Source organism: Grus americana, chromosome 2 (genome assembly GCF_028858705.1).
Source record: "Grus americana isolate bGruAme1 chromosome 2, bGruAme1.mat, whole genome shotgun sequence".
Taxonomy (NCBI): domain Eukaryota; kingdom Metazoa; phylum Chordata; class Aves; order Gruiformes; family Gruidae; genus Grus; species Grus americana.
In genome coordinates, this window is record NC_072853.1 from 134,111,794 (window position 1) to 134,138,958 (window position 27,165).

The 27,165-nt window shown below is 41.9% G+C and overlaps 2 protein-coding genes across 3 annotated transcripts; one reads left to right on the plus strand and one right to left on the minus strand.

The window, feature by feature from the left end:
- Nucleotides 1–5: 5 nt before the first annotated feature.
- TOMM7 (translocase of outer mitochondrial membrane 7) lies at nucleotides 6–5,180 on the plus strand. 2 transcript variants are annotated; one of them, XM_054817370.1, is made up of 3 exons: nucleotides 6–83; nucleotides 114–251; nucleotides 4,958–5,180. In XM_054817370.1, the coding sequence occupies exons 1-3, from the start codon at nucleotides 35–37 to the stop codon at nucleotides 5,095–5,097; spliced, it is 327 nt and encodes a 108-aa protein (XP_054673345.1). In that variant the 5' UTR covers nucleotides 6–34; the 3' UTR covers nucleotides 5,098–5,180. The 2 variants fall into 2 exon arrangements, with proteins under 2 accessions (XP_054673345.1, XP_054673346.1); XM_054817371.1 differs by adding an exon at nucleotides 3,697–3,745 and having other exon boundaries at nucleotides 20–251.
- Nucleotides 5,181–11,634: 6,454 nt separating this feature from the next.
- Nucleotides 11,635–17,669, minus strand: IL6 (interleukin 6). Its single transcript, XM_054817369.1, has 4 exons — nucleotides 17,374–17,669; nucleotides 17,158–17,271; nucleotides 16,784–16,930; nucleotides 11,635–14,516 (listed from the first exon to the last, which is right to left on the minus strand). The coding sequence occupies exons 1-4, from the start codon at nucleotides 17,626–17,628 to the stop codon at nucleotides 14,325–14,327; spliced, it is 708 nt and encodes a 235-aa protein (XP_054673344.1). The 5' UTR covers nucleotides 17,629–17,669; the 3' UTR covers nucleotides 11,635–14,324.
- Nucleotides 17,670–27,165: the final 9,496 nt, after the last annotated feature.

Genomic DNA, 27,165 nt, shown 5'->3' on the forward strand with positions numbered 1-27,165 from the left:
GAGTGTCTCCTCCCCGCAACCCGGCGGCGGCGCGATGGGGTCCCGCCCAACGCCGCTGGCGCAGCGTTACGAAGGCGGTTGGGCTCCTGCTCCTCCTCCTCCTCCTCCTCCTCCTCCTCCTCCTCCTCCTCTCTGCCCCGCCGCCGGAATGCCGAAGCTTAGCAAGGAGGCCAAGCAGCGGCTACAGCAGCTTTTCAAGGGCGGCCAGTTCGCCATCCGCTGGGGCTTCATCCCCGTCGTGCTTTACCTAGGTCAGTGGCGGCCGGGGGACCGGCAACACGGGACTCCAGCGGGGGCAGCGCTCGGCGGCCGCTGGGGAGGCTTAGGACGGGGTGGCCGAGGGCGCGCGCTGTTCTTCCCGCCCCCCCCCACTCCCCGCGCCTGTGGTGTTGCTGCCCGCCTGGCAGCGCGCGGGCTCCGCGGGGGGGGCAGAAGGCAGAGCGTGTGCGTGGGGGAGGGACGCCCTGTCGCGCGCTCCCCGCTGCGACCCGGGCTCTGCGGCTCTCACCGCGCATGCGCGGCCGGGGAGGGCGAGACGCTGAGGGGCGGCGGTGACCCGGAGTCCCCTGGGCCCGGTGTGGCGGCCTGTGGGACCCGCGGGGTAGGGGTGGGGTCTTGCCCTTGGCAGAACTGCGGGATAGGTTTTGTTTGTTTCTTTAAGAAGGTTTTTCTGCTCTTTTCCCTTCCCGGAGGCTGTGCCCGCGCTAGGAGGGCGTGTTGGGCCTGCGTGCCCAGTGAGGGGAGGGCCGCGGGCGCCGGCGTTCAGCGGCAGGCCGCGGGGTCGGCCCCTTCTGGGGAGCGGGCTGAGCATGTACAGGAGCAGCGTAAAAGCAGACGAGGCCGCGATTTAATCGTACATCAGTGACTCACTGCTTCAGTAGGCTAGCCTGGGTGCTTCGGATTAGGGAGTCAGTGTGCAAGGAGAAAGCTGTCTGTGACTGGATACTCTGCTTTGTGGCACCAAGGGGGTTGCCAGCATCTGGTTGAGGTTGAATTTCCAGCTAGGTACAGGTTACAGTCTCTCCCAAAATGGCGTGGCTCCTGTTTCCAAACTGCAGTGGAACATTCAGGGGATGGTTTGATGTCATGCCTGGTGCCCAGGATGTATTTTGCTTGCTCCTGTCATGTGGTAGTGGTGCCCAGGCAGCCCCATGGTAGTTCTGCTGAGTTTGGGCTGTATGCCATCCACTGTCCCTGTTAAAGAGCCTGACCTACTTAAGATACGCACGTGCGCAACAGGCCTGACACTTGTTCACGTCTTTTATGACAAGGGGTCCCAGGAAAGCTGATCCCTGTGTTTATCTGGCTTACTTTCTGCCCCAACTCTGTTGGGCCTTTGGGGAAAAGCATCTAAAACAGGCAGGCATCTCTGCTTTGAATGCAAACATGGAGGAGAGTTGGGAGCTTGATGTGTTTATGGTCAAAGCTGATAGTTTGTTTTAATTAATTGAGGGGAATGCAGTGTCCAATTTGAAAGGCTTTGTTCGCATAATAGATAACAATCAGGAAAATGTCTTTTCAACAGTTACAGACATGTTTTAACAACTACAAGTAAAAGAGGTAACTTCAAACGCTATGTATAAAACTAATTGGCTGTATTAGGTTTAAGGTTTACTTACATTTCCATTTTTAGTTTATCAGTTATTCTAAATTGATAATTTTTGGGTGGGAATTTCAGCAGTGTTTTGTGACCTAATTTGGTCTCGCTGAAGTTGTGTTTTGATTTTGCTTTTATGACCATATCTGTGAATATAAGAAAGATGCTTTTTGTTCTGAGGGACACCAGAGGAAATTAAGTTACTTCAAGTCATATAAAGCCATCTTATTGTGTTTATGGTTGTACTAATATCAGGGTGCCTAGTGTATTTCTGTTATGTAGAGGTAAGAAACTAAGTTGCAGTAGTTTAACTTCATACCTACAGAAAATAAGTTTGCTGTTCTACATCTACATTGCCTTCTCATAAATTTGTGTGCTGTAATGAAAGGACATGAAGTGTAAGCAGATGGTGTGGGTGTGTGTGTGCAGGTGCAACCTTTGCTTGCCATAGACTCTTGGAGGTGGCATATGCTTAAAGTCTGTAGATATGGAAAACCTCTTTTGGGATTACATTTGAATCTGGGAGGGAAGGTGTGATGCGGTGGAAGGGCAAGAGGCCACACAGTTTTTGGTGTCACTGATTTAAGGTAAATTTTTGCATTGACCTCTGCATATGTGAAATACATGCTAAACTAAATGCAGGCAAGGAAATTTTCAGAAATTTTGAGTTTTTAACTTTCTCTGTAAGGCTTTCTAGGTCAGGATGGGATGCTCAGGGGATGTACAAGGGAGCCCGGTATGTGAATGTGCATTTATAGGTCATTGGTCAGGGGTTTTTTTTGTTGTATTTTTTTAAACTTGCTTTGAAGTGGCTGCCCCTGTTTTAAGTAGGTAAATTAGACCAGTGCAGTTCAGTTAAACCGGGCTTGCTTATTTAAAAGTACTGGGTAGGGAAAAAAAGCCAGAAATGTTCACATGCACAGAGTATGACTCCTAATACAGCTTCATGAATTTTAAAGCAATTTTGCTGGAAAGTATGGTAACCAAAGTGGGTCAGGATGTTTAATAGTCTCAAATCACACAAGATTATCTTCAAAGAGCTAACCCAGTGCCCTTGAAGTTAATGGAAGTTTTTCCATTAACCTTCATGGCCTATGTTTCAGGCAAGCTGACATTAATTATTTCTTTTCTGTAAACAAGGGAAATAATACGTTTTTCATATAGCATCCATTTCTAGACAGCAAATGTAGGTGTGACTGTGTTGAACAACGCATGATTTGCATGATTCTGCTTCAGGACTTTTAATTTACAGTCCAGCAGGCAAAGATACTTGATACGCTGAACCTTGAATTGCTTCTCTAGCATACGTTTGGTTTAGTGAATTGGTAGTTGAGTCATTAGCTGCAGATGAACTCTTTGTAATTAACTTTCTTTTAATTTTCCTGAATGTTAGTAGATTGACAAACATCTTGTTTCTGTGCAAGTGTTAGTACTAGTTAGCTTTTCAAAAAGTGCCAGTAAAAGTAGAAGATTTTAGGTTTAATTTAGAATTCTCTCATCCTAAATCGAGTGAACTGTTGCTGAAATACTACTTTGAAGTTATGCATCAGATGTCATTGCAGAACAGTGCCTGTTAGGATTCGAGGTGCTTGCTTATACCAGTTACAAACTTACGGTGACTTTTAAGTGACGAGCTTATACCAGTCACTGTTGATACAGCCTTACTAGGTTGCTTTCTGAACAACATTAAAATCTGTGTGTTTGTGTGTGTATAGGTATATATGTCTTGATCTTCGGGGTAGGTAACTTCCTCCATCGTGCATAGCTAGTTGTTCCTGAATTTTAAGTCAGATAAAGTTGCAGGTAAGAATTAATAAAAAACCCCAAAACAGAACAAAAAAATCCCCACAACCAAACAAACCCACAAACCAAACAAAAAATTGTACACTTGTATTTATTTTCTCTGCTTTCTAACCCTGATAAGAACGTACAGGTTTTGTTCAGATTAGTATGCGACTTCATGAATCACAGTTCTCTGCTCAGCGGGTTTTCTTTTTTATTGCAATTTAACGGGCTGGAAAAATTTGATGGTTTAACTATGTAGGAGTCTGCACATACATATTTACATATATATGTATGTAATGTATGTTTCACTTCAGGTTTTAAGAGAGGTGCAGATCCTGGAATGCCTGAGCCAACTATCTGGAGGTATGTATCAGTTCCAAATGTACATGCAAACCCAATGCAGATAATTACCGGTTTGGGTGTTATCTCTGGACAGCAACAGTGCTTTCGTCCATTGTTTTTAATTGTTTAGGGTGAAAGCTTAGCTGGTTGTGGTTCTTGTCTCTTTAGAAATCCAAATGAGAAGAGAACAAAACACAAGTTCTTAGGAGGCTATACTCTTAAATCTTGCATGGCTTTTACTATATGGGACTTCCTGTACCCTTCGAGTGGAAGCTGCCCTTCTAATCCGTTGTAGAGCTAGTTTGTGCAAGTTTCTGCACTGAGGAATAACTTTTCAGCTTTCTAGCATGAGTTTAAAGCAAAACCTGGTCTCCTTCTGCGTTTGCAAATATGCTAGTAACACTGCATAAAAGCTACATGAAGGGGCTATGTCATTCAGTATTAGTCATTGTCATGAAGCAGAAGTACATTTGCTCATGTTGCCTCTTTACTGTGGGACTGTTTCTTAGTGCTGTAATGTCATGGCATTAGTAACACTTGAATTCTTGTGATATTTGAGTTTTATTGGAGGGCTTCCATGGGTCAAACTAATAAAATCGAAGTTATTTTTCTTGAAATAACTTTGGTTACTGTGCAGAACCAGGTATTCTTCAGACAAATAATTGATGAACTGTATTGTTTGTCATATATTAACTCTTCTAGCTTCACATAGTTACAATGTACAGAAATCTCATTTTTAGGATTCAGTGATTTAAGGGAACTACTTTTAACAGTAGAAAATATTGGAAAAAAAGTGTCACGATCGCGTTACAATTTCAGTAAAATCTTCTGTTCTCTTAAGAGCTAACTTGCTGGAGTTGTTTGTTTGCTGCAGCGTTTCTATGTTCAGCTTCACAAGCAGTTTGAGACTACTTTTTTTTCTTGGTCCATCGAGTGTGTCTCTGCACAGCATAAAGTATGTATTTCATACCAGAGTGTGTAGGTACATGGATACCAGAAGCATGGTTTGGTCTAATCTGAAGCTTACAGATGCTCATTTTCCTGGGCACATGTTCATGCTGTGTAGGCTTAAATTTTATTTTAAAGGTGGCTTAATTTCAGTATCTTGTGGGGTAGCACTTATTCTATACATTTACAGGGTGGTTCCTCCAGACTTCTGTTTTACAAATATCCATTTAAAAACAAGTATGTGCTGCAAATCTGACTTTTATTTCCTCCCCCCTCCCCTTTCAGTCTACTTTGGGGATGAAGGATGTGGCGGTCCTGTTCTAGAACCAGCCGATGGACAGAGAAAGTGTCTGAAGATACGTACATTCCAGAGGATGAGGCGGACACTTACACCAGCTGGCTCAATCAGCTTGCTAATGACATAGGTTGTACATACAACGAAATGAAGTTTATATGGACCTAACTTATTTGCATTACAGTGTAATTAAATAAATACAATTTGAATGGATGTGCATTGTTTTTAAGTCTTTACATAAGTATAATGTAGTCATTTCTTTATTACAGAAAGGATAACTCGTTGTGTGAAGTTTCTTGTTCTAAAATATGGTGACGTTCAACCCCATGTTTATCCCTGTTACGATGGTCTTTTGGGTAAAGATTCCTCTTTGTCTTCAGAATAACCAGAAATCTGAGCTAATGTTTTAGATACTTCAATATTCTTAAAAGATTTCTTGCTCGAATGTTGGTAAGCCTCTGCAGGTGGTCACTATGCTGACCTGTTTTGGTGTGTGTTTCTTTTTTTGGGGTGGGCTGTGGTGTTCCTAGTTTTTTGTTTGTTTTTCCCCCCCTTCCTCTTTAATTTGTTCATCTCTGGATACCTTAAGGTTTGAGAGATGTATATGTTTTTCCCTAGCATAGTCAGGTAGTAAAAAGTATACTTTTCTGCCACATCTTTAAACACTATGTGCATTTTCCATAATTTGGGATGGGAGGACAGGAAAAAAAGTGCTCTGTGTGCATATGTATGCATATATAGTTCTCTTCTTGTAAGAGGAAGTTATTAATGTACAGTTGATGGAAGAAAACAAGTATGCTAAACAAGGTATATGCTTTATTTTTACTCCAAAGTCTTGCTTTTTGGAATATTGTTGGTTTGGTTTCACTTGGTTTTCTCCTTTTTAACACTGAAATTCAAGCACTAAAGGGCAACTTCTTGGTTTCTGTTAAATAGAAGCTGCATTGGGTAGATTACTCTTTCCCCTCTAGAAATGTACAGGCTAGTTTGTATCTATGCAGTGATTTTAAAAAAAAAAAAAAAAAAAAAAGGTTATAGGCTCCAAGTTATTTTGTTGCAACAAAAGTATTCTAGATTTCAGATTGGCTTTTTTTAACCCGATAGATATTCAGACAGTTTTTACATTAATTAAATATTAAAGGAATAGGAGATTCCTCAGTTTCTCATCTGCTATGAAAATTCATGGTAAAATGTTATTGTGTTTAAGGGCAGATGTGATTGGAAGGAAAATGAGAAATGAGGGGAAAAAAACTTAAAATGAAAGACAAGAATTGGGAAGAAAAAAAAAGTGGCAAACATTTATGAGAGCTAATGCAAACTAGCATGTTCCTTAAAATTCCATTAATCATAGTAATGAAATGTCATGAATAGTGGAATTGCTAACCATACTAGACTGCTGGCAGGGGACTAGAGCAAGGACTGAACTCAGAACACTTTTCTTGTGACCCTGTATCCTGTTGATACTGTAGCTTTTCTAGTGCCTTTTTTCTAATGGTAATTTGAGATTAATGTAACCACTCATATGTCTTAAATTATGAAAGGACTTCAAATTCTGATCCTTTTTCTTGACTGATCCTAATTACATTAGTAGTGAAATAATCTGTTGGTACTTGACAGTGGCTTTAATCATGATCAGGAACATTTTTCTTCTGTTGAATCTGATGGAATAACCTGCAATAGTCAATACTAAGTGATACGGTATTCAGTGTAAAGTAGCTTGGATTTCTCAAAATCAGATTTTGCATTTCACAAGGGTATACAATACCCAAAATGCAGCAGGGGTGGATGGTCCTGAACACCTGCAGAAGTGTATTTCATGTTCTCTATTGTGTGTCAGACATTTGGGGATGTGGTTTGCGGGTCTTAACCGCCACATGGTTTCTCTGGCTGCTTTCCAACAATAATAGTTTTTGGCGAGAGGTAGAGAAATAGAGAAGTGTTCTTGTCTCGTCTCTAGAAGTTTTGCATAAGCATGGATATATCAAGCACAGACCAGATTCTGTGACCTCACTGTCCTGCTAATTTCCCTTAAAAATTATTATAGTTCAGGGTTGTGTGGGTTTTTTTTTTTTTTTCAAAGACTTGAAATTATTGTCTAAATATTGCTTGCACAGTTCTTACTCAAAATGTCACTTTAAGCACATCGGATAGCAAATTTTTGGTAATTCACTGCTATTATGAAAATAAATGAAATCATTGTTCTCTGAAAAAAAAAAATCAAGTATGGTTCAGGAAAGTCATTAGCATTTGAAAACCTTTGGGTTTTCAAATTAAAGAAAAAATGTCTTTCATGATACATTCAGGTCAAGTTAAATTGAATGCCAGTGTGTAGTATAACATTTTTCATTAGTACAAACTGACAGTGTTTCATTCAATATAGCGCGCGCTCTGTAACTAAAAGATGAAAGTCCTTAAATACTTTTTTTTTCTTCCCCCCTGAAAAAAGCAGAATAAGCATTAATCATAAGTCTTGGTAATTAATTGTAGCAAAAAACAGAATTGGAGAAATTTTTTTTCCAAGTTTAAAAATGAAGGAATCTTTGGTAGCAATGTCTTGAAATTTCTTTGCAGTTATTGTCATTTTCACAAAATTTAGATGTGTTTATAAGAGCAGATCAGTGCTCTGTGAAGTTTTGCGTTAAACAGATTCCTCTGAACAATCTTAATTCCCTAAAATAACTTCAGCAAATATGCTGGGTTTTTATCAAGACTTTTTTTTTTTGGTAGGGGAAAAGAGCAGGTCTCTGGACTAAAGTGGAGGGACTCTCATGTTTGTCAGGGCTGTGGGCTAGGGACAGTTAGGTGTTACTTATTTTGAGTGTTTTAATCTTTAATTCTTGCTTTTTCATCTTTCTCCCAGTAAAACTTGAGAAAGTTTTATTTTAATGTCAGTTGGGAACCCTTGAAGAACGAACATGAGCTCCCGTGCTTGACCATATTGATCTCTTTCAAGTGATTCGGTGCCTTCTGCAGCCAAATAAGGATTCTTTTCCTGTAGCGGGGGTTGTGATGCAGTCCTGCGTCAGGAGGTTCTGATGGCCAAGGAGCAATATGGTATTCTGTCTTCTGAATATCTTGTTCACTGGGACACTGACCACAACAGCTGCTGGTGGTTTACCATTCAAAAACCATTTATTTATTTTCTATCACTTCTTTCTTAAAACTGCTTCACCCATCACTATATCCAGCTGGAGTCAGAAGATTAGTTATGACCTGGTACCACTGGGTAGTTGTGGTGGACAGCACCTCTCTAGCCCTCAGTTGTGACAGCCCCTTTAGCCAAGCATCTCCTGCAAGCTGGGCTCTGAGGAGCTGCCCTCGGGTGTGGGCATAGCAAACAGTGCAAAGGCGGACAAAGGGATCGTGCTAAAAGGGAGGATGGGAGAAAGTTAGGGTCTTGAAAAGAGAATAAAGACAAGGAGATCAGTCAGAAGAAGAATGAGTAGGAAAACCAGACAGGGTTAAAGGTGAATATCAGGTAAGAAGTGAGAAAAAGACAGACGTCCATGTCGGAGAAGATAGTAGAGTGTGGAAAAGTTGGGCTGCTAAGCAGGAGGGGCGGGGGGCCGGGAGATATCTGTCTTTCAGTATAAATTTGTTCTTAATAAGTTAATCTACAAAGGAACCTATCTTTTTGCTCCAAAACCTCTTGAAGGCCTGTCCAGTTGTGAGGTAAATGAAGCTGATAGGAAATTTGGAACAAGTATTTAATTCTGCTACAAATTCCTGGTGTAGACACGGGTAGTATGAAGTCAGCATACTGTATCTCGTCACAGTTATAAAGCAGAGGGTATGTGCTTTTTTTTCCTGAATTAATTCATCAGCAAAATACACATTAACGTAAACCTATAGCTTTCAAACATGTAAACTCTGCAGGCCAATGCAATGTTCGTAATTTTGTCACAACAGGCCCCTGTGTTGCAGTCTATAAAACACATGCTTTGCTTCTTTGTAGAGCTGTCTTACAAAATAGCTGTAGATGACAAAGTGCTTCTTAAGATGTATTTTTATTGCATTGTGTTGTAAGCGAAACAGGGATCTAATATGTTGGTTTTTATCAGGAAAAAAATTGCTAAAATAAACTATATACCCTGGATATTTTTGGAAATATTTCATTACAGACTTGGAATTTAAGCTATGATGATACTGATGATATATTTGGAAATAAAAGCTCATTACATCTGTTCTCACCACAGGAGCAGAGACCACATCCTGGTTAAATGCATATGACTAATTTAGTTTTTACAAGTGACTACTTAATTGCAATTTCTAAATACTTTTCCATGATGGTGTGCAGTGCAATAGCTGTTTCTTGGTTAAGCCTGTGGGTTACACACATTGTTTCTAGGTTATGCTTATGTTAATTCAGGATTTGAGGATGGCTAAGGCAGAGGGGATGCTTTTCTGCCAAGTGGAAAAAGGTGTTTGCTCTCATACTTTATTCTGATGAAGAAATCATTTCCAAGTTTCTACCAAAAAATAAGAAGTTGGAGCAGCTGCAAAGCAGGGAGCAGTTATTAGCCTGGGAAGTGAGATAAGCCTGGATTTCCAGTTATGTTCCAATTCTGTTTCTCAGGATCCACTTTGTTCCCATAGAGACCCCCCCCAAGTGGTGCAATTTGTGAGAGTGCAACCTGAAGCAGTCTCTTTCCAGCCAGACTGGAAGGTTGCCTGTACATCTGCCTTCACCCCAAATGCTCTGTCTTCTAATAAGTTCCATTTTTGTTTATAGCTCTGCCCCAGGTCACTGTGCTATATGATTAGGAGGGGTATAGGTCTCACAATTTGAGAGACCTCTTTGAACTTCACTGTTAGCATGTGCTAATGTGGGATCCGCAGGCATTGTCAATATATGATCCCTTTTCCCTCTACGTCTCTCCCCAAATTGTTACTAGAAGTGGAAGAGGAGACAAGGACTTGCTGTGCAGTGGTGATGGCGTGGTGGGTGTTTTTTCTGTTTTGAGCTGAGGACAGGACTTTTGAGCTTTCCCGAGGTGATTTTACTTCTCTGTGTGTGTGTAACAGCTCTAAGTGATTCTCTTGGGTAATAAAACTGTTAATATGATTTGCTTATACGTCATATTGTCCCTATTTATGTGGTACAGAATGTGGAACTGTATCTGTTAATACCGAAGTTCAAAGGGATAAAGAAACAACTAATCATAAATACATTTGCTGTTACTGAAACCAGTCAGCATTTTCCACTCGGTACAGGTGAAACAGAATAAAATCTTCAAAATACTGTGTTAGGTAAGCACTGTCAAAAGTAAGTATGGCAGGGAAATCAAATATCAGTTTTCTGAATTTGAAGATTAATGTTTAATTTTTTTAAAACTAGGGTTTTTTTATCATGAAAGATTGAATCTTTTTAGATTCATGTCACTGAGTAGAAGTTCAGATTGCAAAATTTCTGTAGTGTGTTATCTGATGAGTCTTGAAAGTATATAGAGATATGGTTAAATATGTTTAGATTGCAGAAATTAGTTGATTTTCTGAAGAGTTCAGGGACGAAATGGTATTGCAGTGTTGGAGCCTGCAGAGATTGCATTTTCTGGGCGTAAGGGGTGGGTTTTGGTTTTCCTCTTATCCAGAAGAAGAAAGAAATTCACTGAGAGAGCGCAGAAATTGTTATCATTCAGCTCGAGAAGCAAGGGTTTACAGAAAGCTTTTCACCCAACATCACAGGGTTTGCAGTAATATATATTATATTTGGCAGCACTTCTTGACCATTAGGATCTGATTTTGATGTATGCTATTGTATACTTACCTTTCCACCATTTTATCTTTTAAATTGAATGCGGAAAAGATTATTAATCACAAATACAGGGCCAAACTTAGGGGGAAGTTTCCCATCAAGCTAAGCCAACCTAATGGCTAATTACTGCTCCCCTTGCTTCGCTGGTGGCATAAACTCTTCCATCTCTTGTAGTATCAGCTCTGTTTTTGCTAGCCTCACTTGCCATCAGCCATTAATAAACTCTCTGAAGATACTAGAGATGCAAATTGTCTCTTTCAAGTAGTTGTTCTTTCTGCCAAAATTCAGCATTTACATCAGTACATAGGCTTACTGGGCAGGGGATGGTACTGCAACTTGGAAAGTGGATCAGGCTGGAATGATTTTTTTGGTGGGATATTTTTTTTTTAAGTTTCTTGCACATCTGAGGAAAAAGTATGGTTAAAAAATAGAAAAATTATACTTCAGAAACTGTCATTGCAAAAAAAAGTAATTTTGCATTACAAATTAGCATTAGGTTGCATTTTGTCTTTTTTTTTCTCTCATCTAGCATTTTAGTGCGATATCCACAGCAGTGAGGAATACTTTGTTTCTCATCTTTAACGCTCTTTTAAGACCGTGAGCTTTTTCTTGCATGCTGTAGACTGTGTGCATGCTTTTTAACGTAGCTTTACCCTCTTCCTGCATTGGGAAAGCAAATCCAGGATGAAGGGAGTTAGTAATCCATTGAGCATTCCAAAATCTCTATGTGAGGTTAACGAGTAGGGATGCAGTGGGGAAAATGGGGAAGAGCCAGCTGGGATCTGCAGGGAGAGACTGGTCCTGTACAGCAGCAGCCAAAACACTTCTTTGCTGGGTAGTTTTCTAGTTTTTATAGGCAAATATTACTAGGTCTTTTGGGGTTTGGTGTTTTGGGGTTTTTTGGGGTTTTTTTTTTTTTTTTTTTCCTTGCTCAGTGAGTTAGCTGTCAGTGAGGAGGAGCTCTCTTCAATAGAAGGGTTGAGGTATTTCGTTGTTGCTAAAAGTAGCACAGTTATTTTTGAGGATTGATTTATGAGAGTTAGGAACAGTTTTACTATCGTTCTGGTTTTTTATATGTTTGCGCTGGTCTGCCAACTAAAGTGTCTGTGTGTGTTGATGTTGTAAAATACTTTCTACGCAGCAAACTGGATGAAGGGCAATAAGTTGGTTATTTGAGAGGCCACATAACATGCTTAACGGTGTTTAGTTCTCTGACTTACATATGAATTCCCCGCTGCAAGTCTTCGTGTGCCACAAGCCCCAGTGCGTGTGGATTTCAGCAAGTGGTGCTTATCCTGTGGCCAGCAAGGCATCGGTGGCACAGTGACAGCAAAACGGTGGCCAGCAAGGCACCTGCAGCGTTGAAGTACCCTGAGAATTGCGGGTGGCTGTGGAGGAGCTGCAGGTAAAATGATGGCAGCATCAGTGATACCCTTCACTCCAGGAAGGACTTGAAAGTTGACCTCCCCACTCAGCAAGCGGTAATCTTTGCTCATCATCTACATCCTAAAATGTAGTAGCGTTTACATCTTTACTAGAATTGCGGACAGCCTGGGGTGGCCACCATCTGAGGGGTGCCAGTGGGAAGTGTGGGCGCTTGTCTATCAATTGCACAAGATTTCCGTATCCCGTATCTTAGATGCTTCCTGGCATTCAAGGAGAAAATCAGTGTGAGTTAGTGTAGCTGCAGTGTACACAGTAACTGATGGTGATCTCAGGCAGCCACCCACTACTGGGAGAGGTGAGACCAGAAGATGCCTTTTTTTTTTTTTTTGGTCAGTTGGTCTGTCTTCCCTCACACACACTGTTCTCACATAGTAATAATAAAGTCCTTAAAAGGTCCGATGCGGGATCTGCATTTGGGTCTTGTAGCTATTATGGGCGTAATAAAGGCCAGAATGGGCTCTAACCAAATGGCCACAGAGAAAATCTCTGTGAAGGTAAGCTGTGAAAAAGCCAAACTAGGCTTTCCTATGTCTCCTAGGGCACATGGCAGGACAGCTAAAGCAGGATCTTCTGCGCAGAGAGGAAAAACCCCTTCACCACATCTTGAAAGTGACCACCTTGAGGTCTCCTCATTCCTTCTTGAGATGTTGCACAACTCATGATGTTGGTTTTACCATATTGGGCAAAGAAGTGGTGTGTTTTGTTTTGAGTCTCTGAGATGTGGGCTCTGGGTGGACTGGTCACTGTTTTGGTATCCCCAGCGGTGGAATGCGTTGTGTGGATGATCACATCGCTCAGAGGAAGAGGAGAATTTACTGACATCCTTATCCACATTCCAGGGCTTGCCTTTCATCTCCTCATCTGCACCACTGTGCCTCATGAAAGAGAGAGGGTAATTAATGTTCCACCACTTGTAGGGACAAAGCTCAGGGGCTCCTGCTGCTTGCATCCTTTGTGTGCTGCGAATTCCTCTGAGTTTGGGTATAGGAGGTGCCTGCACATCCACAAGGAAGTGGATGATACATACAGCCAAGGAATGTTTCAGAGGTTTGGTACTGAGGCTGAGGACCTGTTTTGGTTTTTGTTTTTTTTTTTTTTCTCTCTACAGTATTCAAGAATATGCATTCATGTTATGCGGCCTGTCCATGCTAGTGGAATGTAAATGACAAAAGACAAATGCATTAGGTCATCAATGGTCATTGATATCTCAGCAGCAATATGTTGATGTATATCACCTAAGGAAAGAACCTAATGGGGGGGGTGGTAAGACGTTTAATCAAACTTGGAAAAGTCCCTTGGATGACAGCAGTAAGTCTAATCAGATGATGGTATTCGTGTCAAAGCCATTAATGTGCTATCTTATAATTTTGTTTAAAAGATTCCTTGACTTGTAAGCAGATGCTTACAAACAATTACAATTTTACGGAGTGTTCCTTATTAAATACAGGGGACTCATTGTTCATTTGTTTCTCAAGAGTGATGATGCTTTATTGTGTCTGTTCAGTGCCGTGTTCAGTGCATCTAGTTCCTTCGTATCCCCTTTTAAGAGTTATGTGTTGATGAAGCTGTCTGTGTATGTGTGTATGGATGCGCTATGCGGATAACTGACCTAATGATACAGATAAAGTTTAAAGTCTTGAAAGTGATTATTTTGATAATTGTAGGTATTAAAAATTGCATACATTAGAGTTCCTTAGTCTTATTTAAAGTTCAAACAGGTAATACAGTTGTTTTTTTTAAATCAGCTTTTATTTGTTCTAAAAATATAAAAAAGTCATAAATACCATCTCAAATATTTTAAAAGCATAAGTTATACAACAGTTTTTCTGGCTTCTGAAACTATTTTTTTGTTGAATACATGTTAAATAAGTTGATATTCTGAATAGTGCCACTAGAAAGGAAATAAAATATATCCTTTTTAAAAATGAGAAATAATTTAAACAAAGGACATATTTCATTTCTAATTAAGTATGAAAAGTATAAATAGGAAACATTACAAATAAATATTTTAAATACAATAAATAGGTTCCCAGAAGGAAATGAGAATGTATATAAATGCAAATCATTATTACTATTTCTGGTTCTTAAAATAGAACAACACTGTCATCTGCCACATGACAGATTTGTGACAAAGGATTGTGCCTGAATTAAAACATTCAGACACTGAAACTCCTGGTATTTTTCAAATAGCGAATGGCCCTCACGGTTTTCTCCATAAACGAAGTATAGTCTCGGAGGATGAGGTGGATGGTGATTTTCTCTATCCAGGTCTTGTCGGACTTCAGCTTTGCGCGGAGGGATTCCTGGGTAGCTGAGTCTGGGATGATCACTTCATCGGGATTGATCACCTGTGAAAAAGACAATATTGAGGTGCCCCAGTTAAAACATTGTAATTGAGCTTGGTGGAGAACATCAGCTTACATCTATAATCTGTTCCAGACCAGCTGCGTATCCACCCTTTCTCTACTGCGGACGACCTGGGCTTCCTACAGCCCTACTTCTACGGTGGGGTTTGTGGTACGTGGCGCCCGCTACGATTACTGCGGAAGAATCGGAGGGTCTCGTCTGATCTATGCTGTTCTGGCTTGAATGCAACGTCTGGCGTCGCAGTCCGACACGCTGCGCAGAACAGCTTGATGCAGCTCTCCTGCTATCCTCTGATGGAGTGGTTAGGTGGGAAGATGCGAATCGTTTGTCCTAACCTGTACTGGCTGCTACATCCTGAGTCATAAGTTAATTAGATGACATTGGAGTACTCTCACATTTTGTAGTAGATGAACAGTTTCCAAAGATGTCAAACTTGTTTAGCTGCTTAATTCTTACTTTCCAGGTATTTAGGCACGTGGGAGACTGTCACCAGCTCTTGCTGATGCGTGGGATCTTAACTGTGAGATGAGTAAAAGGAGCCGTGTACCTAATGCTGACTGGCAGCACCAGGCACCTGCTACCCAAGTGCCTTTTAAGAGCTTGTGCTGTGAAGTGGGTAGGCAACTTCTGAAAATGGGAGTTACTCACCCAAATCACAGAGCTGTTTTAGATGATTTGAGGTCTAGAAGTCTTAACAGTAACCTATCTGCTTCTTCCTGGTTTTAGGGTCTCTACTACCCTTTAACAAGTGACAAAAGGACATGTGCTTCCTTCTGGAACATCTGGTTTTGGTGAAGTTCAGTAAGATATGAATATTCTTTCTGTCTAGACTACTTGGAAGTGGATTCCGATCACACCTCCGGTTACTGGTATATCCAACTCCCTCTTGCACACTGTACAAGTTTGTATCTGGATATCCAGACAGGTATTGTGCTGATGGATTTACCTGACCGCAAGTGACAGATTCTGTCCTTGCTCTCCTTGCCTTAAATAGCAGATAGACTGCTCTTGTAAAGAAAAATTGCCAACCTGGAGATCAAGACTCCTCTCTTTCTCAAAAACTCTTTACAATTACAGGTTTTGCTTTTAATCACTGTGTTTAATTCTGCCTGTTCCAATTATCTCGATCCTACTAATTTTCCCAAAAAAGCTAGTCTCCTCTAGTTAGGAAACAAACTTTCTGCAAACTAATACAACAATTTGGAAGCCAGTGATCGGTTGCCGTCTTATGACGGGACTATTCTTCTTAGCTAGTACAGTGTGAAAAAAGCAGTTCAGCTCCCTTTCACTTAAAGAATGATGGGCATAAATAAATATGTTAGGAAAGGTATAACAAACACACAATGGACTTTTCGGACGCCAAAAAATACTTGAAGGAAATAATGCCCTGAGATTTCTGCAGCTCTTAATTCTGCAGTCCTTACTCACCTGGGTGGTTCTTACTCAGGCAAATAGTTTCCCTGATAACAAAGGAAGTATTCATGTTAAGGGTTATTAACATGAGTAAGAACTGCAGGAATGGAGTGAATTTTTGAAGTGTGATCTTTCAGAGCTCTCCAAAACATAGAAAATGACTGTCAGAAATTTAGTTTACCAACTCAAAAGTGAATCTGGTATTTTAAAAGAAAGATTTTTTTTTTTATGACGATTACAAGCAAAATGTGTGCTTTTCAATAGGCAGCACCTTTTATTTAGTCAGGTTATTAACTTATGTTCCAAATTTAACTGTCTTCCTTGATTTTTTAAGCTACAGCTTGGCTTAAAAGTTTGTTTTGGACAGTTTTAAAGATTAATAATACTGTAAAAATGTATTTGCTTTTATTTATGTAGGTTTTTTTAAGAAGTTACTTATTTCTACTTCTCAGGGGACTGCAATATTAGAAGGCTTGGACTGAACTGCAGTTCAACAATCAGGAACATGCTCCCTGAGAAATCTTATTTCTATCAGCCACACAGCATTAATGTATTTGTTCTTAAAACAACGACCTGTTTAATTGTTGGTTAGGAAGTTGGAAGCAACAATAGAAAGTAGGAAGAAGAGTTGCTTCTTTAAGAAAAGAAAACAAAACCTTGTACAACCTCTAAGTTAGTCATAAGGGTAATTATCTGAGCATAAGGAACCATTACCTGTTTCTGCTGAGAGAAATGAAAACTGGAAATGTTAAACTTCACATACCATCCTGTTTCTCTGACTACACATCAGTGCTAAGCCATAACAATTAGCAGAATGAATGTAAAACCAACTCACCATCTGCCTTATGTTACGTGCCAGGCGCAATGTAGAACGGCACAGCAATTCAACATTTTGCTTTTCACTAGTAAAAGTTTCTTGTATGTATTTAAGGTATGGCTGAAATGTATAAAGCCCGCTGGAGATTTTCTTCAAGCATTTATCCTGAAATCAGAGAAAGGTGAGAAAGTCACTTACAGCTCAGAAATGCCTTGGTCGCGCATACAGAGCAGGTAAGGGGATGATGCTTATAGAGGGCATGGAGGTCTGTGCCACGTCAAACCCAGCTGGAGCTGACACAAATGTTTAGGTCGACCTATGCAGTTTTTTGGAGCAGGCAAAAATTGCCCCAAGTATATAGGATTAGACCAGAAAGGAGAGCGGTTCCTTGCCTCATTGAAGCCGGCGAGCAGACACCCATCTTCCTCTGTCAGCTTGGGGAGGTTGAGGTTGTTCTGCATGAGCATTTCCATGCTGTTCTCACAGACGGTAAACTTCTCGCACATCTGGGGAGAGAGTTTTTCATCGCACCCTGGCGGGAGGCAGCCACCCCCGGGCCGGGTGAGTGTGTGTACGTGAGACCCCCCCCCGGGCCGCCCCCTACCCACCTCCTCCAGCAGCTGGGCCGCCTGGGTGTGCAGCAGCCGGGCCAGCGGCACGCAGTCGGGCAGCGCCGCCCGCCGCACCGCCGCCTCCTCCAGCTCGGCCTCCCCCGAAGAGTCGGCGGCGGGCAGCGGGACGGCGGCGGCCCGCGGCAGCAGCAGGAGGAGCAGCAGCGGCAGGGCGGCGGCGGAGCGGAGGGCGGGCGGCCGGCGGCGGCCGGTACGGTCACAGTCACAGCCACAGCCCTGGGGAAACTTCATGGTGCGGCTCCTCGGCTCCGGCCCCGGCCCCTTCTCGTCGGTGAGGCTGGCGGATTGAATGAACTCCGGGCATCCCTGAACGTGTATTTATCGAGGGGGGCTTCGAGATTATTCACGGCCTGGGAAAATCCAGCATGAGAACACGGTGGGGGAGTGGTGTTCGCAGCAGAGCGCGGTGGGACCGCTCGCCCCATTAGCAGCGGATTGTGAAACGGGCCCGGGGAGGGCCATGAAGTCATCGATCGCGCTTCTGCACCGTAACTCCTTGAGGGCCGGGCTACCCCCGCCGCAGCAGCCGCCGCCGCTGCCGCCGGCTCACCTGGCCCCGCGGGGCCGGGGTCGGGGTCGGGGCCAGCGCTGGAGCCGTCCGGTCCCGCTGCCGGCAGCCTCTGAGCCTGCCAGCTCGAGCAGCACAGAAAGTCTGGGAAATCATACATGCATACCTACCTATGTACCTACATACTTTATATGTTCTCGTATATTTTAATGTCTTTTAATGTTTTATAAATCTTTATTAAGTATATTTATATTAGCTATTTTTATTATTTATATATGTGAAACTAAATGCAAGTGTTTATGACTTATACATACCCAGCACCTACGTTACTTCTCTCCTTGGGAACTATGTGTTCATACCTCATGTTCGTACGCTTTAAATGCACAGGGACTAGAGCAAAGCCCGCTCCTGCAGGTCCGACAGGAGGGTGGCTGCAGGAAATGCCACGGAGTTCCCTGTTATCTGCCACCTTATCTCCTTCTGCCTACCTGAGGTGGAGTGGGAATTTTTGCCTTTCAGAGAGGGACTCTTCATCCAGGGCAAGTGTGCCCATTTGGCTCGGTCTCATAGCGCAGACCAAGTCAAACTGTGCAGGACACGCTGACATTGAACTTTTGGAATGTGTTGAACTGGCTTGGGACAAACTGACTTTTTATTTTTTTTTTTGTGAAATGGGTGGTGTTTTCTCATGTCAGGAAGACCAGAGAAAGAGCTGATTCTGCTGCAGGAGGTGCTAACAGGAGGGCACAGTGGGGAGAACAGAATAGGGGGCATAAGAGAGGTGATGGAGAGAGACAGTACAGTGACTGAACTTGGGTGTCCTCATTTGGACTCTCCCTTTTAAAAAAAACAGATACTGTTAATTCATTTTCTAATAACAGCCTGGATAGAGAGCCTCAGGAAAGAAGCAAGGTACTACTGCTTTTTTTTCTTTAATGTCCCGTTCTGCCAGTAGTGGAAAGGCAGCTGCAGTAATTTTGCCCAGCGGAGAGATATTAGGACTGAAACACAACTGTGAGAGAGCGCGTTTGAACAGCAGCGATCTGTCCCTGCCCGATTCCCTGAGCACGGCAGCAGAGCCACAGCAATAATCTGTAGCGTCAGCTCTCCATTACCAGGTCTGTGGCATTAGGCATAAGAACGAAGCATACCACTAACAGTATGTTTGACCGGTATCGAATTAAAAGATCCCATTGCAAGGTGCCAAAGGATTAAACCAGCCAGACCAGGTGAGCTCAATGCTCCTGACGAGCCTGGAATTTGCCTTCTGATAACCATCAGGGGCAGATACAGCAGGGAGAGGAACTTCTAATAGTGCCTGGACATACATGTCTTGGAGAGGGATTTCCTTCCGCTGTCAGGCGGCTTATACACTGTTCACTGCAGAGCGCCAAACATTTCCTTTACCCTAACCCTAAAATTGCCAAAGCTTGGTAGAAGGCTACATTTCCTTAATAACGTCTTTTCAGCTGGCATTCTGTAAGCTAGTCTTGTTTGTAGCTCTGTCATTTTTAATTTTGTAACATTATTTCAAGAACTGTCCTTTTCTCCTTGGGTCATGAAAATGTTTGTTTCTTAGCAATTTCCAGAGAACCTTTTTGTGCTGAGCACTGATATATGGAGATCAGTCTTGCTGATGTGTGTAGTTACATCTTCAGAGTGAAATAAAAGCAAATTTCAACTTTTGTTCCTCATCTGAAAGTCTCTAAGCCTTCAGTTATTATTGTCTCCTTTTGCATTTTGGGGTTTTGTTTACTTTTTAATTTGATTGTACATGGACTTTTCAGAAGTACACAGTATACTTACATGCTCCAGTGGAAGTTGTTTATTAATGCCTTAGAAACTCAGTTTGATAATCTCAGACAAAGCGTAACATTCGAGGGAAGGAGGAACTCGAATTTACACGACAGCATTAAAATACTTATGCTATCACTCTGGACAGTCTTATGGAAAACCACTTCTTTAAATTGGTACTGCACATAAAAGAAATACTTTGCACTGATCTATCTATAATAATGGTTAAAAAAGATTCAGAAATTCTCAGTGTTTATCCAACTTTTTCTTCTGTCTGAGCAATGAATGTTACTACCGTATGTTTCTGTGGGAGCAAAGGGACCAGTTCTGAATGTTGTAAAAAAATCTCTCAGACTGTCCACACATGAAAATTACTCCTGGTTACAGTCGAGGGTGAGTATATAGCCAGGGAGCCAACCCAGGATCATCCCATGTGTCAAACTCTGTTTTCTAGGATCCGTGTGGCAACTCGCAGACTCGTTCCAGAACAGGTTCTGTTTCTTCTGGAATGGCCCTACCTGGGAGCAAGCCCATGCCACTTTTGCTCCTGATAACCTGGGAGATTTGCAGACAGGAGGCTGTTTTCAGGAGTGGGGGTGACAGCAGCATGGAAATGCTACTGCCACTGAAGAATTCAACAGACTGCAGAGCTGTCACGGTCAAAGCTTGTCACCCATCTTCTGTCAGCCACCAGGCACATGGTGTGGAAGAAAATGCCAGTTGGTGGTAGACTGTTCAAGTGGGATCATGACAATGACTAAACAAATAACTTCCAAATGTCTTTAATGAGGTGGAAAGTTGATGTCCAGTTCCCCTGACATGTTTTTTATTGAATGCCTCCAAGCTTGAAATGAGGGATCTTGAGTTCCTACAGATCTTGTAAAAAGTGGAGGTGAGTTCTTTGTAGTCCATCAAGATGTGAACTCTTCACCCATTCTAGAGCTCATTTAAGGATCTTTATGTTGAGCATTCACTGACATTACAGGGTCTGTAAATGCGTATGTGCCTCTCCTCTACATTTTCTGGTGTTTTCTTGGTACAAGGCATTAGTAGTATCATCTTGCAACAGTCTCCATCAAAAACTCCAAGCTTCAAAAACTGGAATTTTATTTTGCCCGTGCATTTTTGAATAAATGGTCATCACTGGCTCTGCTAAGAGCTTGAATGTGTGAGTGTTAAACTAAGCTGCCCTGTGCTGTATTTGAAGTAAACAGGTTGAACGGGTCATTAATATCCTGTGTTCCTGTTTCTCAGAAGCAAACATTGCTTTGAGAAGCTGCACGTCACCAAAGAGCACTGGTGCATTTGACTAACAGCCCTTTGCTGTTGCAGCTTTGCACGTTCTTTGGTTCTCTGTTGATTCTTTGCCAGGGAACTGCAGACTCATTTGGGGATTTTTTGGTGCAGAGCTCTGGGGACTGCTCATTTTTTTCTTCCCTAAAAACAGGCTTGCATTATTTTTAAACAAGACTAGGATGAGTAGTAGTAGACTTAATTTTTTTTTTTCTTGAGTGTCTCATATACAAATACCATGAATTTCCATGCCGTAAGCTATATTGGAGGTTTAGAGGAAAAATTGTTAGTTAGCTGTATATTATGTCCTGATTTTCAGCTTTATCTACTTAATCTCAAGGAAAGAAATCATGCCATGGTCTTCTCTAGTCAACATCCATGCTGGCAGGGATGCAGTCCTAGGTGAAAGAGATCCTGGAGATAACTGTTTTTGAGGAATATCCGAATGCCACAGGTCACTTTAAATAGACACATCTTCACATCCAAACAATTGCAGGCATTCTAACTCTGGAATAGGAATATTGTAACACTCACCATTGAACCTAGATTTGCACCAGGAGCGCTTTGCTGCTGTGGCTGCACTGATAAACAGCATCAGGAAGCAATTCCACAAACTTCTCTCATGGAAGGAAAGTAGCTCTTGCTGTGTCTCCATCATGGTGCGGTGTGCCTGTATGGTGGTTGATGCCTCTTTACAGGGCTGCATGAGTCACCAGGGCAGAGAACTGGCTGAGTTAGACATGCCCTGGTCACTTGTTGTCTTTCACAAGCACAATATCTGCACGCTAACCGTGTTTGGCTTGTTCATGATCATCGCCCACTAAGGCAACACGCTGTTTTGACAAGGATCCCATTTTATGAGTTTTGTGTTTTAAATTATTGTGGGCGGTGCTTCTCTAGAAAATCTCTGTCCCCTTTTAAAAAATAAATGGACTGTAAATTTCACTTGTGTTTAAGGAACTTCTTGTTTCCCTTTGTGCTCCTTTCTAAGCATGAAAGTTGAAAATTCGAAGTTGTATGACAAAGGAGAAGAGTGATGCTTTAAAGTCACCGGGAAGATGATGAAGCTGAAGAGAGAACACTCTGAGGAGCCTGAGTATATGGGAGGTACTGAATGGTATAAGTGTTTGTTATCTTTATTGTTTGCTATTTTTAACATAGTGCATTAGATGTAGATTGTGTTTTACAAAGCATTCAAAAGGCAAGTTCTCTCTCTGAGGAGCTTGCTCAGTGCCTAAGGAAACCGAAGGGGTGTCAGTGGTTATCCAGGAAGTAATCACACTTGCGAATGCATACCAAGTCTGGTTCAGTTCAGTAACCGTGGGATCTATTTCACTCTTACATAAAAGTTTGATGCGTTGCTTGATGAGACACGTGTAGATCTAAATGTGTTTACCCTCATTCATGCCTAATTGTTTTGGTGCCCATAATCTCTTTATCAGACTATTGCCTTGCTAAGTCTGACATTTAGCCGTGCATTATCATTCTGCTTTTCCTGGTGATTGCCTTTCTGTGATGTTGTAAATTACCTACACATAACCCAAGGCACTTAACGATCTTTCTGTATTTTTTCCTGGATAGCAGCAGCTTCTTTGTGCACTGAGAGCAGAAGTTGGGTGGTATCAGCAGTTATTTTGCCACTGTATGCAAAATGACGCAAGAGATAGTACTTATGCTTCCGAGAGCTTTATTTCTATATGAGAACTTAGAATAGGGAAATATAGGTAAATGTGAGTAGATGTGACTTATATCCCATCTGAGTATAAAGAGACATGTAGACTGTCCACCTGGAGGACTTTTACACATGCTAAGAAGTGGTAGTACTGCTTACCAGGGTCACTGATAAAAGTATTGTAACTCCATTGCCAGAATCAGATGCAAGCCTTCAGCGCATTTCTTTCAGGAGACAACATTTCATTAGCAGTTTATGCGTGTTGGAATTTTTTCTTAGAAGATGGGTAACTACAAAACCAAAATGCATTATGCACCTGCAATAGCTGTTTTGTGGTTTCATGAAGATTTTCTAACTCAGGGATCCTGCGGTGATATGGTGCAGCAGCTGTGGAGTTTCCACTTTGGTCATACGTTTGGCCTTACAATCTTAGTGAGAAACCTGAATGTCACTGCTCAGAAACTGCCTTATGCATTGGGGTTTTTGAGTCTTTTTTCCTTTCTGGGTGAGTTCTAGCAAACTCCTTTATTGGTCTAAACGGAGTTTCTGAAAGGGAACCTACTTACTGTAGTGGGAGCCCTTTCTAATTACATGCCAGCACACTCTAATAAGATTAATAGGTTGTGCTGTATCTGTAATGTTCACTCTTCCCACATTACTGTTATTGAAGCAAAAGTATTCCGTGGGGCCAGGCTGGCTATAAGAACTTTGATCCCATCACCAGAGGATTCAAGTGGTGTAGATTCAGCTAGATTTTTCCTTTAGATGGCCAATTAGATTGTTTGGTGCTTTTTGTTTACATTGCTCAACCAGGATGTGGGAGGTGTTGAATCATATCCCTTCCCTATCTAAAGGGATTATGAACCCAGATTTGCTACTTTACAGGAAAGTCCCCCAACTCCTAAGAATAATCTTTGCCAAGATGTTTTCCAATCCCTCCTCTCAGAGCGAACCATTTTTTGTCAGAAAGAGGTCAGGAGTTCACGTGCCACCTCGGTGGGCTGACCCAGATTCCAGGCGATGTTTGCTCAAATATGTAGTACAAGAAATTCAGCCCTTGGGCAGAAATAGAAAGTGATTCCCAGGGAGTGCTCTGACTTCAGAGCTGTTGGGTAAGCCTGGGCAGGGGTGAGGGCCTCGCTTCCTCTTGTGGGCTTGCCTTTTGGGAGGAAGAGCTGATCTGTGTGGTGAGACGCAGGAGGATTGGGTGTCGGATCCTCCCTGGCAAAGGGTCCTGGCTGCCCGGGAGAGACTCCTGCTTTCCAAGGGGGAAAAAAAGCTCCTCTCCTTGGAGTTTCTTACGGGCCGGTGCAAGAGCTCCTCATGCAACAAACCAGCTCTTGCGTACCCCTTCCTTGGTGGGGGCTCTGCCCATGCCTGGCGGGGGAACACCGCGGCTCTGCCTGCCCAGTCAGGCGCTGCTTGCTGTAAAGTCCCTGGTATCGCTCATCCCAAATGCAGAATTTACTCCATTTCCCCTGCCCACGTTAAAAGTACATGTGAAACCTAAAGTTAAAAGTAAAAACCAGAAGTGTCTGGTTGAAACGCTCTGATCCAAAAACCTCTCGCTCTTCCCTATGCCTGAATTACGACAGTCGTAGTGTGAGAGAAAACACGTTGCGTATCTCTCTTTCTACTTTAGCTCTGCAGCACCAAGCGTCACTCTCTGCTGCTCTTACTTTGATCTTCGCTGTTATTCATAAATGCTCAAATCTTGGGATTTCTATGGTCTACTTTTTTCTGATACTGCTTGTCTGGACTTGCCAGGATAAAGTGCTTAGACTTTTAAAACATGTCTACGTGAATGCAGCAAAGTGCATTGTCTTTATTCCCTGTGAACACAGTAACCATTGGCAAACATGAACAGAGATCAAAGACTTTGGTCAGAATTACAGGCACTTTTAAGGAAGGATAAATTCAACTTTTGTGTTTCATTTCACAGTATTTTCATTATGTGTTTGTAATAGTCTATGCAAGATTTCCAGTGTGAAGTTGTATATTTTATACATTTTGTAAAATTGCTACTTTCTAAAATTTTATTTTCTATTATTTTTTAAAAAGGAATTATTTAAGGTCATGTAGAAGACATTTCTTGGAGACTGCTATGCAGTTATCAGCTATGTGCTATGTCTCCTATTTATCCTGGGTGCCACATGCCTATTTAGTGAAATCTGCTGCTTTCTGCCTGACATTTAGCATGTTACGACACAACTGTTATGAGCTGATATCAATGTGGGAAAGTTGCTACCATAAAGATGGTCACTGCCAGTCCATAGTCCGACTTCTGCCATGAGTCAGGTTTTTTCACCACCTCCCATGTGTGTCAATCCTGGCATTTGAGCAGCTGTGTCAGACTGGGGAGAGGATCTAGTTGGAAACTAGCCCACCAAATGAATTTAATAAAAGCCAGTTTTCAGCAGGATCTGTTCTGTGATCTGGGTCACTGTGTGTCTGCCCGGACACTTGTGCCAGTACGACGGAGCCAGCTGCAATGCCTGACTCCTAGGACTGTACCAAGAACAAATGATAAAAATTACTGTGGCTTTGTGTTGAACACGAAAAATATTTTACCTCATCTCAAAATAACATTCACCCCTCACATCTTCAAAGCAGCACATACTCTTGAAACCAGGTTAAAAAAAAAAGAGAAAGTTTTAAGACATTGACGTGTTCATTGCTTTTTATTAACAGTGCGAGCTAGTAGCTAAATTCAATCTGAATTCATGAGGACTTTTGTCTCCCCACCTTCCTTCAGCTCCAGCCTATGTTTTGGACATATTTGCTATTCCCTGCATGGTCTTTTTGGCCAGCGCTACCTCCTTGCCCACGGAAAGCCGTTGCACATGTTTGATGCTGTTATAACTCCACTGATTTTGACAGGACTCCTCTTGCCAGATGAAAGAGCAAAGAGAGTCAAGCTGAAGAGTTTTGCAGCCACAGACCGCTCTCGGTGCATGCTTTGCCATTTGAATAGGTAAAGTCCACAGCTGACAATTTTTGCTAACTAAGCAATGAGATGGGGTTGCAAGACCCTTTAGACTGCAAATTTCACGAGCTCCTAATTTTTGGAAACCAGAGCTTTTGAAAGGAGCATTGGTGTGTGGACAGAGGATGTAGCCAGAGCTTCCAGTGCTCTTGGGTCTATCGAGAACCTCTGCAGAATCAAAAGCTTGCAAACAGTCAGCAAAACAAAACGGACGTTTACTGGCTTCTGACAATGATAAGAAATGTGTGGGAGGCTCCTTTAACGTCTCTAGAATTCCATTACTTCTTGTTTCATGTCTCACAGCTTCCTTATTGTGTCTATATTGAGGAAATTTTTGTATATTGTTTCTGGTAGAGAAACTATGTATAAAACACTGGTAGAAGGATGGTCTCTAATGTAAATTTTAGCCTTGGCTCTGAAAGGAGCCATGCGATGGCCTCAGGCACTTCATGTGGCCTGGAATTGTCCTTAAGTGTTCACCAAAGAGTCAGGTTGTGAATGCTACCCTGAGATATTTCACAGCGTTGTCTTAGATGTGGAAGATCTGTAAATAGGTGCTTACCCCGTGTTTCTGAGTAATCCTGGTGACGCTGATGGTGACGTTATGCCCACACAGCAGTGAAACATGAGGATGTCCGCAGGACCAGGGTTCTGCTATGACAAAGCTTTTTTTTTAAGGTATGCTGTCTGAAGCCTTCAGCTTCAGCACACATTTCTCAGCACACATGGAGCTGGCAGATGTAGTTACGTTTGTCTCAGGTAGAATTCGATGTGACATGGCAGGAATACGTTAAGTGTGTTCTGAAAATAAATGAAAACTTTACAGGCTGAGCAAGAGAGCACCAGGAGAAGACGACATGTGGTATCCTGGCATAAAACATCATGCTTAGGCATAGTAATTAGTTGGCTTTACGTAAATAATGTAGTCCTATCCTATTACAAATAACCATTCACATTCGCATGGTTTGCGTCATTTCTCTCTACTGACTTCTAACTTTCCAGTCTTCTGCATTTTATTCATTACAGTTAGTTTACAGTACTGATAAATCTAATTTTTGACAATTCATACTATGTAGGCACCATTTTTCCTAACTAAATATCAGTGCCCACAAAATTTAGCTTTTAAACGTAGTGTTCTTACCATTGAGTTGCAAAAGAAAGTTGGGGTTATTGTGGTTGGCAGGGGTTTTTTTGTGTGGTGTTTGGGTTTTTTTTTTTAATGGTGGTTTTGTAAGGGACTGAGCAGATGAAAGAGTTAGGTCTGGTTTAAATGGCTAGGATGAAATTTCAGAATTTCCACTCCACATGCGTTAGGATGTTTATAGTATCTTTTGAGTAGAGGATCAGAGGTTTTTATTCACAACTGTATTTGAACTTAGAAAGTGAAACAGTGTAAATGTGGAATGTCACATTAAAAATTGTTTAAAAGTCTACTTCTACATGTAGATTTCTTAAAGATTACAGGAGAAAAGATTTTCGTGTATAGGCACCTCTTGTACCAAGGGATTTTTGCCA

What these genes read in the sequence shown, in the direction of transcription:
- TOMM7 (XM_054817370.1), top strand. Translation starts at nt 35, where the DNA reads ATGGGGTCCCGCCCAACGCCGCTGGCGCAGCGTTACGAAGGCGGTTGG. An exon ending in GCGTTACGAAGGCGGTTGGG is followed by an intron (nt 84 to 113) that starts CTCCTGCTCCTC and finishes CTCCTCCTCCTC; the next exon opens with CTCCTCCTCCTCCTCCTCTC. An exon ending in CCCCGTCGTGCTTTACCTAG is followed by an intron (nt 252 to 4,957) that starts GTCAGTGGCGGC and finishes CTCCCCTTTCAG; the next exon opens with TCTACTTTGGGGATGAAGGA.
- IL6 (XM_054817369.1), bottom strand. Translation starts at nt 17,628, where the DNA reads ATGAAGTTTCCCCAGGGCTGTGGCTGTGACTGTGACCGTACCGGCCGC. An exon ending in TGCTCGCCGGCTTCAATGAG is followed by an intron (nt 16,931 to 17,157) that starts GCAAGGAACCGC and finishes CTCTGATTTCAG; the next exon opens with GATAAATGCTTGAAGAAAAT. An exon ending in CACGTAACATAAGGCAGATG is followed by an intron (nt 14,517 to 16,783) that starts GTGAGTTGGTTT and finishes TCTTTTTCACAG; the next exon opens with GTGATCAATCCCGATGAAGT.